The sequence below is a fragment of the Zonotrichia albicollis genome, chromosome 5 (assembly GCF_047830755.1).
Source record: "Zonotrichia albicollis isolate bZonAlb1 chromosome 5, bZonAlb1.hap1, whole genome shotgun sequence".
In the NCBI taxonomy this organism is placed as follows: Eukaryota; Metazoa; Chordata; class Aves; order Passeriformes; family Passerellidae; genus Zonotrichia; species Zonotrichia albicollis.
In genome coordinates, this window is record NC_133823.1 from 28,015,545 (window position 1) to 28,030,935 (window position 15,391).

At 37.5% G+C, this 15,391-nt stretch overlaps 1 protein-coding gene across 1 annotated transcript in view; it reads left to right on the plus strand.

Moving 5' to 3' along the window:
* The window catches only part of GUCY1B1 (guanylate cyclase 1 soluble subunit beta 1), a 41,887-nt gene that overhangs the window by 12,075 nt on the left and 14,421 nt on the right, over positions 1-15,391 (plus strand). The window contains exons 3-5 of the mRNA XM_074541174.1: positions 3,829-3,929; positions 4,934-5,052; positions 9,315-9,512. Of these exons, the coding sequence (XP_074397275.1) occupies positions 3,829-3,929; positions 4,934-5,052; positions 9,315-9,512 (418 nt within the window). The remainder of the gene's footprint in view (positions 1-3,828; positions 3,930-4,933; positions 5,053-9,314; positions 9,513-15,391) is intronic.

Consider the following 15,391-nt stretch of genomic DNA (forward strand, 5'->3'; position numbering starts at 1 on the left):
TGAAAAGGTGATGGAGCAGACAGGGAAATTCATCTAGCAGAAAAATAATACAGAAAAACAGATATCTAACTGAATTTTATTTCAGCTCAACATGTATCTGAGTTGCTGGGATGCACCAGCACAACAGATCTCAGAATATGAAGGAATGGACTTGGAATGGAAGAAGAAAGTTCTGAAATTTAATAATTTTCAAGTATGCATCTTAAAAAGGCAGTTTATCTTTTGACATGGTCTTTGATTAGCCATTGTCATGATATTTGCCATATTTGTAGAACAAGCAAAGAAATTTTTTCCTGCATGAGAAGTAACTAAGAAGTGTAATCCCCTGCAGGAGTAAATATTTACTTTGACAAATTTTCTAGAAAATTTTGCTCAACTTAAAAATATTTTTAGTGGGAAATACATCAGTAAGGCTACAGAGAAGATGGCTGCAGAGTGATCCAAAGCATCTAGAGTAAACTAGGAAAAAATAGTTAAAATAATTAAATGTAATAGAATGAAATAACTGAAACAACCAGGGATGATTTTAAAAAGTGATGTCTCAGAGAAATCGCAAATATTGAAGAAAAACTTTGACAAAGTAAACTAAAGACAAATAAAATAAGAAAAAAAGAAGCATGGCTTGGCACAGAGAAGTAAACAGGAAAAGTTCCAATCAATGTAGTTGAAAAAAAATGCAAGAAGTTTTGAAAGAGATACCAACATCAAACTGGGTCAATTTTTCATAGAGAAAATTCTCACACAGAAAAGCTGTGTCTACTGAACTGTGTAAGTATGCAGTATTTTTGAGGATGTTCATTGCTTTTCCAGATGTGTGTATTATCCTTTGTGGTTTGGCTCAGATCAGAGAGACTAAAAGAAAGCACAGCATGTATCAGAGATGTGGGAAAGTTTGTTCACCCTTTGCAAACATCCCTCCAAACTAGCTGGCTTGTTACAGACCATGTTATGAGAACCAAAAAATCAAGATGGTTTTCTTTTCTCATATTCATTTCAGTTCTGTTCTTAGGAGTTGTAAACTTTACCTTCCTGTCCCTGATTGATCTCTTATGTTTCAAGACATCATTTCCCACCTCTCTTCCTGCTTAAGACCCTGCTTAATTAAGGTTATTACAATATTTTTCATGTCATTAGATAGAGAATGATGTTTCTTTTAGATGGAATTATGAGGTACATTTAGTCACACCTCCCCTATAACCTTGTCATTTTTCTTTAGGAAAATTGCTTAGCTTATGTTCAGTTCATCATTCTTGGAGTGAGTATAAAAATGATTATGTCGAGTAACAGTTTCAATACTTCTGGTATTAATAAAGAATATATTTTTATATATTTTTAAAATAATATAAAAACAGTGTTGTGTAATTTTTGGACAGTGGGAAGAATGTGAGGAGCAAGATTAAAGGAAGATGAAGAGGAATAAGAAAATAATGGGTTCCAGATATCCGTTAAGTGAACAGATTACCAAAGACTGATGATTACAAACTGGAGGGTTCGATGACAAGTCATTTCACTTAATTCAATAAAATACTGCCATATGAGATGGGAATCAGTCCTTCCCAGCAGTACCATTTGCCATCTAGCAGTTTTAAGATCAACCAGAGTACTTAATTCTCAGACCTCTTCCCTTTGAGTACCTCAGGAGATGTTTCTATTTCTATGGATGGATAATTCCACTACATCTGAAAATGCTTGTATTGTTCTGCAGGCATTATTATTTTGTATTAATTAACTTTTAAAATCAATGACACCATTTTAGGAAATTAAAACCTGAGTTACAGTCAAATAATTTGATTTAATTTATGGGTGATTATGTTATGATAATGGAGAGAAAGTGTTTGATATAGAGGGGATGCAGGATTTTACATAGTAGATTTAGAATTCTACTTTTTATAGGTCTTTATAATTCCTCTGGTGACCCAGAAAAATTCAGAAGTTAGAAATACTGGCTCTGTAGGCTTGAGCCATATCTCAAAGAGCATTTCTTTGTATTTACTCAATTTACCAGTCATACTCTGGTAAAAGCTCTCTTCATTACCATGGTACTAGTAAATAATTGTTTACTCACTGTCCTCTTTAATTTGTACATTAGAAAAATAATTATACTACTACCAAGTTGAGGAATGACTTGATTTGCATTGCTTGTCCTTAGAATTTTTTAAGAACCTACCTCATAATCTGCCTTTTTTATAGTTTTTCTAATTGTGACGGTATTTTTCTAAAGAGCAACATCGTATACTGATTGGTCTTTTTTGGTGTGATGCAAGATGGGATTCGGTAATTCAGTTCAAGGCTTTCCTGTCTCTTTGCCTTTCTTTTGACTTCCTGAAATGAACTGCAGCATAGAGATACATTTAGATGAAAGGGTATAATTTCTTTTTAATGAGGTAGCTGTGACCCTCCACCTGCAAATAAAGTAATGATGCTGTGATCATATTAGTTTTGCTGAGCCAAAATATATTCTAAGTGCATCAATTAGAGCATGAGTACTTACAAATGTCTCACTTCATCATTATTTCTGCAAAGCACACTATCTCTATAGAGAGTCATAGTAGGCAACACCACAGGAGGTGAGCACCTATTTTAAAAAGCACACTGAGAAAGGAGGCTGTGCTCATTTTCCAGATGAGGACTTCCATAAACAGGGCACGACTTCATCAGAGAACACAGCAGGCCTCTCTGCACATCTCCTCATTTGCTGAAGAAAAATTTGCAAGGGACATAAGAGCAAATACAGAATGCTGCTTTTCATGAAACTGTGCAGAGCCATTGCCATGTCCATTGGCATGCTCTGTGCACAGCAGCACAGCCCCATGGGAGCTGCCTCTTCAGTGTCCTGGGCTCTGCCTGCCCATGGAGGTGCCCCAGGAGCTGGAACTCAGCACTCCTGCAGCACCAGTGCCCCGGCTCCTGTGCCATGCTGACGGGGTAAAACAGGGAGCAAGGCACACGTGGGGCCTCCCTAGTAACTCACTTGTGCCAGAGGCAAACCTTGGGAGGCACATTCATTGTCTGGGGGATCAACTTGTTTTCCTCAGTAAAAAAACAAACCCTACAGATTTGTGCTGCCTTTTGGACAAGCTGCTGACTCGATGTTCAAGTTGAAGAGAATAGGAAAGGACATGAAAAACAAAGCAGTCATTTTGTTTTGGTTTTTTACTTGGTGTAAGTGTGCACAGGACATATATATGAATCTTGTCTTGAACCTGGGGTAGAGAGTTGTTTCCTTTAGTGAAGAAATGTGTATTTTTATTCTGCTTTAGCTAAGTGGTGACATTTTACACGTGAGAATAGATGTGTGATATGAGAACAAGGCCTTGCAAGATCTAGCATCCTTTTTCTTCCTATCTGCTTGGCGTGTGCAGAATTCTGAAAAAAAGACATTTGATTTGGTACCTGAATCTGTATTTTAAATTCCTCTTTGGACGTATGTGCAAATGGTTGTTAGAAACATCCCACGCCTTTTGTAAATACAGTGTAATTAAAATGTGATGGAATGAAAAAGCAAAAAGTGTTTAAAGAGCCCATCATGGGATGCATTATTGGATAGTCTCTTATTTTTAAATGCAGATTGTGTCTTTACTAGTACAGCAACTTCTTTTTGAGGCTCTGTACTGAAAAATCATGTTGATTTTCTTGTAGCTAATTATTATTTTCAGAACACTTGTGGTCTGAAATATTTGTATTGTACACTAATGACTGGGATATGGAACAAATTTATTTCTAATTTTCTGTCTTAAATAACTATACAGGCTTATTTGTTTTAAAAGACTTTTATCCATATGGTGCTTTTCCCTCAAGCAAAAAGATTTTATTCTATTTTCTTTTTAGGAAGGAGGCGCAGCTGGATGAAGAGGGACAGTTTCTGGTCAGAATAATTTACGATGATTCCAAAACCTATGACCTTGTTGCAGCTGCAAGCAAGGTCCTTAGTAAGTAATGCAGATATCTTCTTTACCTATTCATCGCAAAAAAGGTAATATCCTCCTGCCCCCCAAATCTGTGCAGCAGAGAGGAACAGGATTTAGCACAGGGGAAGTGAAAATGGAGTATTGGTCACAAAATTTTTTTAAAATCTTAAGAGAGAGAATTGTATTTCTTTATTTCTCTAAGAAAAATGTACTTATTTTATTGCTTGAAATTATTTTTATTATTTCCAAAGTATTCCATCTTAAACTGAAGAAATATACCTCATCCACACAACACGGTCAGTGTAATGAGCAGTCGTGAAGTAACAACATCCTGCTGCAATTGCAACTTTCAACCACTGCTGCAAGAGCAGTGAATGAATAAATGTATGAATGAGTGAATGAATCCTTGATCTCTGCTGAAGAACACTGCTGAGTCACAGAAATGCTTGTGGCATGGACACATTTCATTTAGTTGCATATCAGCCATTGATTTGGGTTGCATTCATTTTCAGTCATTGCAACTCCGGTCTAGAATTTAAAAGGTAGAATTATGCCCATCAGCATTATTTTATCTGCAGGCCCAAGTGCGGTATGAAATTGTTCTGCATCAGTAATTAGCCAAGAATCTATAAGACTGATGACTGTAGTAATGCTGAATTGGAGCAGCTGATGTGGTTTCATGCTATTGTAAATTGGAATCAACTCTGCTGAGGCAAGCACTACTAGCAACCAAGTTCCTTTATTTTCAGGAAGTGATTCATTTTTCTGTATCAAAATCTAAATGCTATACATGTGTGAAATGCACAGTGTGGTGAAATAATAATAGTAATTGGCAAATCTTAATGAAATTCCTCTATTGGATACTCTTTATTTGCCATATGAACCCTGAATCTTGCTTTGTTCTTGACCTACTGGATCTGGACAGTGTTTAGGTACTGTCTTTCTTGTTTTTGAATGCAAAAGTAAGGAAATAAGTGTATGAAATACAGTGTTTGGACTGAGTCATATTTTCCTGTTTTAACTAGATTTAAATGCTGGGGAAATTCTTCAAATGTTTGGGAAGATGTTTTTTGTGTTTTGTCAAGAATCTGGTTATGATACAATTCTACGTGTCTTGGGCTCAAATGTCAGAGAGTTTTTGCAGGTAAGAATTTTTTGCAAAAATGTTTCACATACCAGACAGAATTGTTGCCTAGTCAAAAGAAATTTAATTTGAAATCCCAAAGAGAAATTTGCATCAGGAGTATTCATATGCAACTGATTGCAGGGGTGGTCTGTGATAAGTAGACGTACTTTATTTATTGTAACAGAAAATGTGATCTTCAGGTTTTATGATATTTCTTCTGTTATCTCTGACTTATTATAGGTGCTGGATATTTCTAATAGTATGTTATGTAGAGAGCAAGGGCTCATAACAGCTTATGTCTTAAGATATTGTCCTTCATCCATGAACTGAGGATGGGAGACTGCAGAACAGCATGATACTGCATTACAAACACAAACAAAATTAAAATGATTCTTTAGTAGCATGGAAGAAATGTAGGGTCTTCTATAGAGTGTTATTTCTAGGTGTAGAAAAATGGCCTTTTTGTCACCTGAAGATTGTTCACTTCTGTAAGCATTTTGTATTTAAGATTTGTGTTCTATGTGACTCTTAGAGAGAACTGTTTACTGTAATGAGGTTAAAAGAATTGAACTGGAGAGTGCCCAAAAGCTGACTATCAAAATTCTTGATTTTCTCTGAATATATAGGAGCCTCTTGTCATCTGTACCCTTAAAATCTCTCCAGCATTACGGGAAACAGCAGAATCATAGTTTGTTGGATTACTTGAATATTTACTTCTGTGTCTCACTGCCCCAAAACCTGCATCATTCCAGAGCATCCTAGATGCAGTCAACCCAGACTTCTTGTACAAATCCCACAAACTGTAGGTGCTAGGCAGAACAGGGTATGTGGATGTTCCAGCACATCATGGAGCAATCTGTAAACCGCTGTGGGATGTGACATCCTTTTTATTTCATAGCTTCATTCACAGGCTGCCTTCAAAGCAAGCCTTCAGATACTTTGGTTTTATACAGGAGTAACTTGGTTGCTCATGTATGGGCCAGAAATACAGATTCTGTTTGCTTTCCCTCATGCCCTTTTCCAGATACTTCTCTTTTCATTCCGTACCATGTGTGCTGGTGGAAGGACTGGACATGGTTGTTATACACACCAAACATCTACAAAAGTGGAAACAGCTTACATTTATATTCTTCTAATGACAGTGTTTTAAGTTGCTTTGTTTGAATTTCAGTGTTAACAGATGACATTGGCTATTATATACTTCTCTAAATGTTAACAGGACTAACGTGTTAGTAGCTGTGCCAGAAGTGTACTTTTTTAGCTTTTTATTGCAATGGAAAATCAACACTACTTGTGATTTATTACTTTTGCATCTTCCAGCAGTCATATTAGGTCAGGAAACGACTATACCTGTTACAAAAATAGGTGCAGATTGGGTTTAATGTCCCAAACTTTTCTCAGATTCTTAACATAATAGAGTTCCAAAACGCGCTTCTTGAAATGTATATGGAGTCCAGGATATATACAAAATAATTGAGAACTGCAGCTTTTTAAAATATATAAAAATAAATCTCACATTTATATTCCATTTCCTTTGACATCTCAAGAAAATTTCATTTATTCGTAGTTGAAACACACTCTTCATGAAAGAGGAAAATAAAAAGGGCAACTAAATCAAATATTTATACTTTATGTGAAAAACTCAAGCATGGAAAATTTTCAAATGATGTTGAAAGACACTGTGCCAAAGAGAAGCAATGTGAAAAGAGGTACCTCCTAAGAAACCCAAAGTGTGATTTATGTTCAGTTTAGTAACTTTGTATTGAATGAAAATCAAAGTGGTTAGTTTTCTCATTTAAGGAGTTGTTTACATGGCTGTTTAGACTTTCGTACTTGCAGTGCATTGAAATTCAGGGGATTAACTCCTCCTTTAGATAAGTCTCCAGGTGCTGTGTACCACAGAGCACTGAACAGCCTATCTTTGTATTTCAGGTGCCAACCACTGCTCTCACTTTTAGACAGACCAGGATCAGCCCCATTTAGTTTGACTGCTTGTTCTTTCCTGGAGATTCCTTTGTGTTTCTCCATGGAGCTGATCACTGTTCTGATCACTCATAACTCTGGAATTGCTCTTTGGTCCCAGCACAAGCTCTGGCATATATCTGAGCAGTCTAGGAGCCAAGAATTCAGGGAGAGAGCTTGGCCTATTATGATCGGTACCTGACCTCACCTCTGGCTCACAGCAGGTGAACATACAGGAAAAAAAGACATTCATTCTTTCAGAATCTGCAATATCAATTTGAAATTGATTGAGCACAACAAAGAAATAGGAGTAGGAGTAACAACGACAGTGTCTAGGTCTAGGAGTGATTTCAGCTCCATGATCTGGAAAAATCTGTCTACTCCTTGGTTATGTCTCAGAGCAAGGTTTTGAATACAGGGAGCTGTAAGTCCCCGCTCTGGAAGATTAGAGAGTAAAATTGTAGGACACATCACATGGACTTCACGAACTGTGACACTGCTTTGAGAGAGTTGGCCATAAAGGAGTGGAAGGGTGGCAAAGTGGTTTTGCAGGGTGGGGCTACTGCCAGTTGTTAGTCACACTTGTGCCAAATCTTTACTTTAAATTTTGATACTTAGGCAATCATTTTACAAAAATCCTGTCCTTGACATTGGCTGTTCCCTGTTTGAAATTCTTCAGCTGGTGAAGTTTTTCTCCAAAAGGTCAGTATATCCCAGCTGTTTCTGAGGCATATGTACTGAAACTGCAGCTCTGCATCCATTGAAGGAGGTGGTGGGGCAATCTTTCAGAGTCAGTCATCTCTCTTGCTCTTTTCTCATCCACACTCTTTCAAAGCAGTCTCTTCCAATTTCATTGTCTTGAACCCTGCAAAATTCTTACAGAATTTGCCTTCAAGCATTGTCTTTTTGTCAGTGCCCACTAACAGCTGGAATGAATTGACACCCAGATTGTTGCCTCTTCATGTTCTAATTTGGAGATGTTGATATAGCAACAAAAACATGAATTTGAAACAAGCTGAAAAACTGAAGGAGGAAATTCCAGGCTAAGTGCATCCCACGGAATTCATTGCTAAGAGTGTCATTTTGTCTGGAGGTCTCCAAGAGAAAAGGCAGCTGTTCAAGCACTTCACAGCTCACATGAAATCAAGTTCAGTGTGCCTCCACAAATTGATGATCGACAGATGCTCATGAAAGGTGGAGAATTTCCCAGACAGCACATTGAAAATATTTTCACTTCACTTCCTATGTTGGCAGAAAACAATATGCAAAGCCTGATGGTAGCAGTCACTTGCAGGGCAGTGAGAGAACAACATTTAAAATATGCATTAAAGTTCTGGTCTTAAGATGCAAAGAGTTGTGTGAATTTTAGAGGATAAATACAAAATTGTGGGTTGCAGCTCTATCCTGCAAAGTAGGTTTCTCTTTCTGTGTTAAATGTACAGTAAATAACAACTTGGATCCTTGATAATTGCTTCACAATCAAAGTTGAATCAAGTGTTGTGTTTTAAGTGTGATTTTGATCTCACTGTTCTTTCTAATATCCTGATCAGGTATGCCTAAGTTTATAATTCAGCTTTCCTCTCCATATCACAATTTGTCTGGTTGAAATTTAAAGTTAAACATGTGAGATATCTGGGAGAATAGCAGGGAAAAAAAAACATCTCTTCCCTTTTTTGAACAACTTTTCCTGATAAATTATTACAACAGCTGTGCTATTTCTGTTTATTTTGTGGAGTCTTTCAATTATTGTCAAATGAAAAGATATATTTAAGTTTGGTCTTTCAAGCATTTAAATCTTTACTTTAAAATTTGAACTTTGTCAGGCCCTGTAAACTTGATTTTAAGGTGTCAGAACTAGGCTTTTTCACTGATAATAAGGACAAAGATTTATGTTTATTCAGACATGCTTATTTGTATTTGGCTCCTGAACTCATATTTGAAGAGTAGATTATAGAGACAAGAATTGGGAGGAATGAAACTGGATGAGGAACCAGACTGAGAAACACACAGAAGGTCTTTAATCATCTGAATGTTTCAAAATACAGCATAATCAAGCACGACTTCCTACTATCTTGAGTAATTTATAGTAGTCCTTATTTTTATGCCATTCATTGTTCAAATGTTGCCATGGTGGATAGAACATTTTGGGCTACCTGAAAAGCCTGCTGTGACGGCAGGTCTACAGAGAATAAGGCAAATATGTAGAAGTATGAGCACTAGGAGAAAGGGGACATTCAGATTGGACAAAATATGTGCTTGCTTTCTTCATAAATAGTGAGTGAATGCCTTATAATCATGTTTTTAATTTCTTCTTCCAGAACCTGGATGCTCTGCATGACCACCTTGCTACAATTTACCCGGGTATGCGAGCCCCTTCCTTCAGATGCACGGATGCAGAGAAGGGGAAGGGACTCATTCTGCATTACTATTCTGAAAGAGAAGGTCTGCAGGATATTGTCATTGGCATCATCAAAACAGTAGCTCAACAGATCCATGGTACAGAAATAGACATGAAGGTAATGTCTGAAGCTATATACTCATTGAAAATTTATGTCAATAGGAAAAAAACAAGAAAATTAAAGGTGAAGTGATGGCAAACAGTAATTTTCATGTTGCTGTCTCCTGTGAAGAAGTGGCATGACTCTCAGGAAGAGCCATCATCATTTGTGTTGCTTGAAGGACACAGCTATGTGCTGAGAAGGCCTGCTCTAACTGGCAGCCAGACTTGACTGGGAACAGTACAGAACAATATCCCCTTATTCAGAAAAGCACATGTAAAGAAATTAATACTGGCTCATTTGGGGTGCTTTTTTCCCCCCTTTATTTTATGTTTGGCATATATTTCTTACTGTTTACTGTGTTCTCTGAGAACACAGACATTTCCTCTTTGTCCTATATTCTTAATCTGTGTGCAGACTGTGAGGCTGATCTTCATTGGTGAGGCCTGGGCAGCAAGCACTGTTTTCCTCCCAGCTAGCATGCCAAGTTCTGGCCAGAAAAAAAGACATGCTTGTGGGTTTCTTGCTGTCATTGCATGGAAGTGTGACTGGATATACACCTAGAGCCCCAGAAGTGAAAAAAATGTTCCTCAGTGAGAGAGTTAATGTAATGACATGATTGCGCTCTCGCTTGTAAAATGGGAAAGAGACTTCTTCTTTGCCCATACAGAGTAACAGAAAGATTTGATTAATCAGGTGCTGTATATGTAATAATATAAAATCAGAGTTTGGTCTAAGGTGTGCGGGGAGAAACAAAAAATGAAAGCTTTTTTCTATTAGAAATATTGAAACTAATATAAATTTTTTTCATCAAGTAGAAAAGAATCTAAGCAGATACACCAATCAATCTTTGGGTTTTTTAAATATTCCCTAGTCATACTACATTTCTAGCAGTTTCATTGTATGCTCTCTGAGAAAATTCTTTCATTATTTTTTCACAAAAACATGGTCTTGCTCAGGTGAGAGATTTGCAAGCAATCCAATAACAAAGATATTTTTACTGCCGTATTGAAGTATTTGCCTTTTAGATTTCCTGTTCTAAGCTAGCTCAAGTTTATAGTACATGTCTAGTTGTGTATAGTGGGTGATATATTTGTGTCCTTGTTTAGATTCTATGTTGTAGAAAGCCACAGTTCAAACTTTGCAGCAGGTGTTGGTAATCAGATAGAGAAGGATACAACACAATCAAAACAATCCTCTTTTTAGTTCCCTGTTTATTTGAAGTGTTGAGACAGACAAGGAGCACCATGTTGGAAAGTTGGCTGCAAAAGTGCTGAAGCTGTTGCTTGACGAGCATTTCTTTTGGTAGCAGCTTAAGCAGTCCCTGTTCTCTCAGTGCTCAGGTTTGTCCTTCAGCAGCTTCTTCAGCTCTGCCTTCCAGCTGGTGTCAAGTTATAAAATAAACTATACTGAGGAAGTGAACTGGGTTCAAACCAACAGAGTTTCTTTTTCGGATTTTTTAATCTTCATGTGTTCCTTTACGTGGCTTAGTGTTTTGTCTCTCAGAGGTCCCACACAGAGGCAAAAGTGATCCATGGGGCAGAGGAGAAATCTGGGTTGTCCAAAGCATCTAGCAGCACAAAATTTTGATAAACTGTCCTCTCAATCTGAAGGTTACTTTGCTGAGAAAATTGTATTAATATCCATCTAGAACTTCTCACAAATAATATGTGTTCTAAAGAGGTTTAAATATTTATTATGTATTTACTTCTTATATTGATTTGACTGGTTTAGGCTTTTCTGGAAATTTTACAGTTGTACTGTAAGTAAATAGGTATTTAATACTATTAGTCAAACCTACTGTAAATGAATGCAAAGTCTAATTTCAACCTACACTGTTCTTCTAGACTGTCTGAGGTAGAAGCACAGAGGTGCCTAAAAATAGTATTAAACTCTAAACTGAAGAAAGTTTATATTGTCTTATTTTGTCTGTTACCCCAGTTCTAAACTTTTCCCTGTTAGAATGTACCCTTAACCCTGAACATTTTCATGCCTCTCCTGATTAATGAAGCCTGTGTCTTGACATCTCTAGGACATTGCACACTGGTGTACTCCACAGGTACTCAGAAACTTCAGTGTAGATAAGGAGAGAATTTATTCTCTAAAAATGATAAAAAATAAAACCTGAAATTTGCAGCTTATCCACAGATGCTGAAGTCTTCCTCTGTTACTCCACAGGTCAGATATTAATCAGGAGTGGTATGGAGTAAGGGTTTTAAAGTAAAGTCTGGCATTGTAATAAGTAGGTAGCTTCACTGTTCAAAATATTGAGAATAGGAGAAAAAATAGACCAACTTATTTCATCTCCATTCTTTGCCTCATAATTTAGTGAGTTAATGCTTTTGTGTTTTAGTCTGTCAGCAATGCATTGTTTGAAACAGCACAGCCCAGAAAAACAATGGAATTGCTTTTAATTCCTTCAAGTTTTGTGGACCAATCAGTGCCTCTACGGTAAAATTTTTGTTTTGAACCTAATTATCATTTTGCTTAAGGAAGAATGGGGTGTTTATTGAATCTGATAAAAACCTCAGTGCCTAGCTCAAAGTTTCCAGTGTTATTACGGGAGTCATCTTCTGACTTGCAGAAAGATTCTGACTTGTCCTTTCAAATGTCTTTATCCAAACAACTTACACGACAGTCCGATACAGGACTGACTTAGTAAGTTCTGCAATTCTCTTTATGTTAGTATAACGTTGATATTTGCAATTTGATGTTTAATACTTTGTTATCCACTTTTCTTCTCCATCTGTTTTAAAGAAATGCTTATATAAATCTGATTGAGAGAATACATGCTTCTAATTTTGTATTTCCATGAAACTTTGGTTGAATTTGTCTAATATATTACAAGTCTCTGTATAGGTGGTAACAGAGATTAATTGGTTTTGTTAATGCTGGTTTTGTTTCATTAACTGGTTAGATTTTGTTTCATGGGTTACAGAATGGCTGAGGTTGGAAGGGACTTCTGGAGGTCATTTTGTTCAACCTCACCTGCTTGTGGCTGGCCACCTAGGGCCAGCTGTTCTGGGCCATGCTCAGACATCTTTCAGCTATCTCTAGGGATGGAGACTCTCAAATTCTTCAGACAACAGGTGCCAGTGCTCCATCTCTCTCATAGTAGAAAAGTGTTTCCTGATGTCCAGACAACATGTCCTGTGTGTCAGGTTGTGCCCCTTGCCTCTTGAGCAGGCTCTGAAAAGAGCCTGGCTCCATTCTCTCTTCACCCTCCCTTCAGGTATTTGTGTGCATGGATGAGATCCTGCTGTGCCATCTGCTCTCCAGGCTAAGCAGTGTTGGCTGTCTTATTCTTTCCTCTTCTGAGAGATGCTCCAGGGCCTTGATCATCTTAGCAGCCCTCCCTAGAGGGAGTGGACTCTGTCTCGTAGCTCTATGTCTCTCTTGAACTGAGGAACCCACAGCTGGACACAGCGCTCCAGGTGTGGCTTTCCAGTGCTGAGGAGAGGGGAAGGATCACCTTCCTCAACCTGCAGAGAAAACCAGCTAATGATCGCAAGAGGAAACTAAATATTAAAGAACTATTGTTCTTGTTTTGTCTCACATTGTTTCTTTGGGTGGAGAAGTAGCTGAATAAAAAAAAAGGTTACATTTTATCATCTTTCTTCAGAGTCACACAACAATTTTGTGTGTGTGTGTGTGTGTGTGTATATATATGTATTTATCTAAAACCATACATCTTCTGAAATAAAATAGGGCTTCCTTTTTCCAGAATGGTGTCCTTTGGGAAGTTTACTTTCTCTTTTAACACCTAGAGTGTGTGTGTGCGGAAGCAAAGAGGGGATGGGGTTGGGGGGGAAGTGTAATTTTGTTTCTGTTAGATGTTGTTAGCACTGAAAGGAAACCGGTTTGTTTTGAACTTGGATTCAAAATTCCGGCTGAGTAGTTCAGGAAAGCCCAAGTTGACATTAATTAATTAATTAGTTCAAATCAAATTTCCATTATCTTCTCTGATATGGTAATCCATTTGTAGCAAATAGAGCTAAGACTAAATCTTTTTTGCAGTAGATATTGTCTCTAAAATTGTTGCTGACTTTGTGTATGCACTAAGAATGTTCATGTTCTGCCAGTCTCAGTATGAGAACTGAAAAATCATCACAATGCTGGTGACAAACTTTGTCATGAGATCTCTGTTAGCAGCCTACTGGCTATGCCTTCTCTTGCTTCACTTGTCAGAGGTTATTTGTATATAAATGAGGATGACCTGTGAAGGTGAAGTCAGGACAGGGATTTCCTCAAGGCTACTAATGGTATGGACAACAAAGAGTGTTGTACATAATCCAGCAGAGCCCAAAAATCTGTTGGGAGAGCAGACTTCTGCAGTTCTGTTATTTGAGAGGAGACTGTCACAATCTTTTACATAGGGAAGATGTTTTACAATATAAAATGAGAAAAGAATAGGGAAAGTCCTTGACAAGATGACAATTTCAGGCTTACTAATGGCAGTGTGAAAAAACAAAGTGAAGATGTGACCAGCTGGAGAGCTGGTCTAAAAAATACTTGGGTACTTGTCATGGAAGACAATCAATGCTGGTCCACACATTACAATGCCAACTGTGCGTGAAGATAAGTCAGTCATGGAGCATGGTCAGTCTCTAATTTTGGTACTGGGGCAGCTGTAAATTTCACTATCTCCAGGCACAGTGGTTTGCTGAAGTGAGAGTCTGCTCTGAAGCCAGCTGCCAGGGACAGATATCCCTATGGTTCTATCTTTGGGTATGCAAAACTGAAAGTTTCCACTGCCATTTCCACAGTTGAACTCCTTTGTCTTGGGATCATTCTGAAGCAGCTACAGTGAACTTTGTTAAGGAGCATTGCGCAGTCAGTTTTGATCAGAAGAGATAAAGAATTTCATGCTGTATTGGCCTTTAAAGGGCAAAACCCCCCTGTTTTTGTATTAATTTTCACAATCTCATCAAAAAAGAGCCCTGTCCAAGGACATTCTGTCCTGCCATGCTGAAATACATGTGTGTCCTGGGGATATGCTCAGATCTACAGAATTGAGTCTTGTAGACACATAGTGACAGCTTAACATATAGCATGTGCTCATTACATATTCTGTATCACAGCAATACTTCTTGATTTAATATCTTGTGTGAAGCTCACCAAATACATTAAACCACACTCATTTTAAAATAACTTTTCTCTCAATTGTCATTCCCTGAAATATTGGTGTGACTTTTCACTTGATTAGGCAAGGACAAACTCTGAAGCTGCATCTCCTGGAAGGCACAGGCAGGTTAGCAGTAAGATGTTATATATTCTCTTTGAAACCAAGAGATTGATTTCTCCCTTCAGTTTTAACTGCAGTTACTATGGTGATTGAGCTCTTAGACATTGTGAACTGATGTCACTTCACCAGCTAAGACTGCAGGGGGAGGAAGAATTAGACTTGATTGCTGGCTTTGTTGCTTTGTGACTGAACTTTGATTTGTCAAGCATTTATCAGAGGCTTCTTCAACAGTATTTAAATGATACTGAAATTGTGTGGCTTGCAAACTTTGCTTGCAGAATGAAACAGTAGATAAGTTCTATTCTACTTAAGCTTAGCGATGGATCTAGGGCAGGTCCTTATGCCAAACAAATACCTGGCCAGTTAGTTTGGATCTATAGGTGTAAGGGTGAAGAAACAGAATTTAACATCTTATATTAACAGTCAAAAGTGCTAATTTTGAATTTGCTGACAAGCTGAATGACGTAATGAGATAGGAAGATTAGATAGTTCATAAGTTGTGTGAGCAGAAAGGACATAATGAAATTGCATATCCATTGGGAAGTTAATTAGGGATGCATCAGTGGATTTTGTAGCCTGGAGAGGGGTATGATTAGAGCATCTGTTGATAAGTGTCTGTGCATGAATGATCAGAATAAAATTGCATAAACCA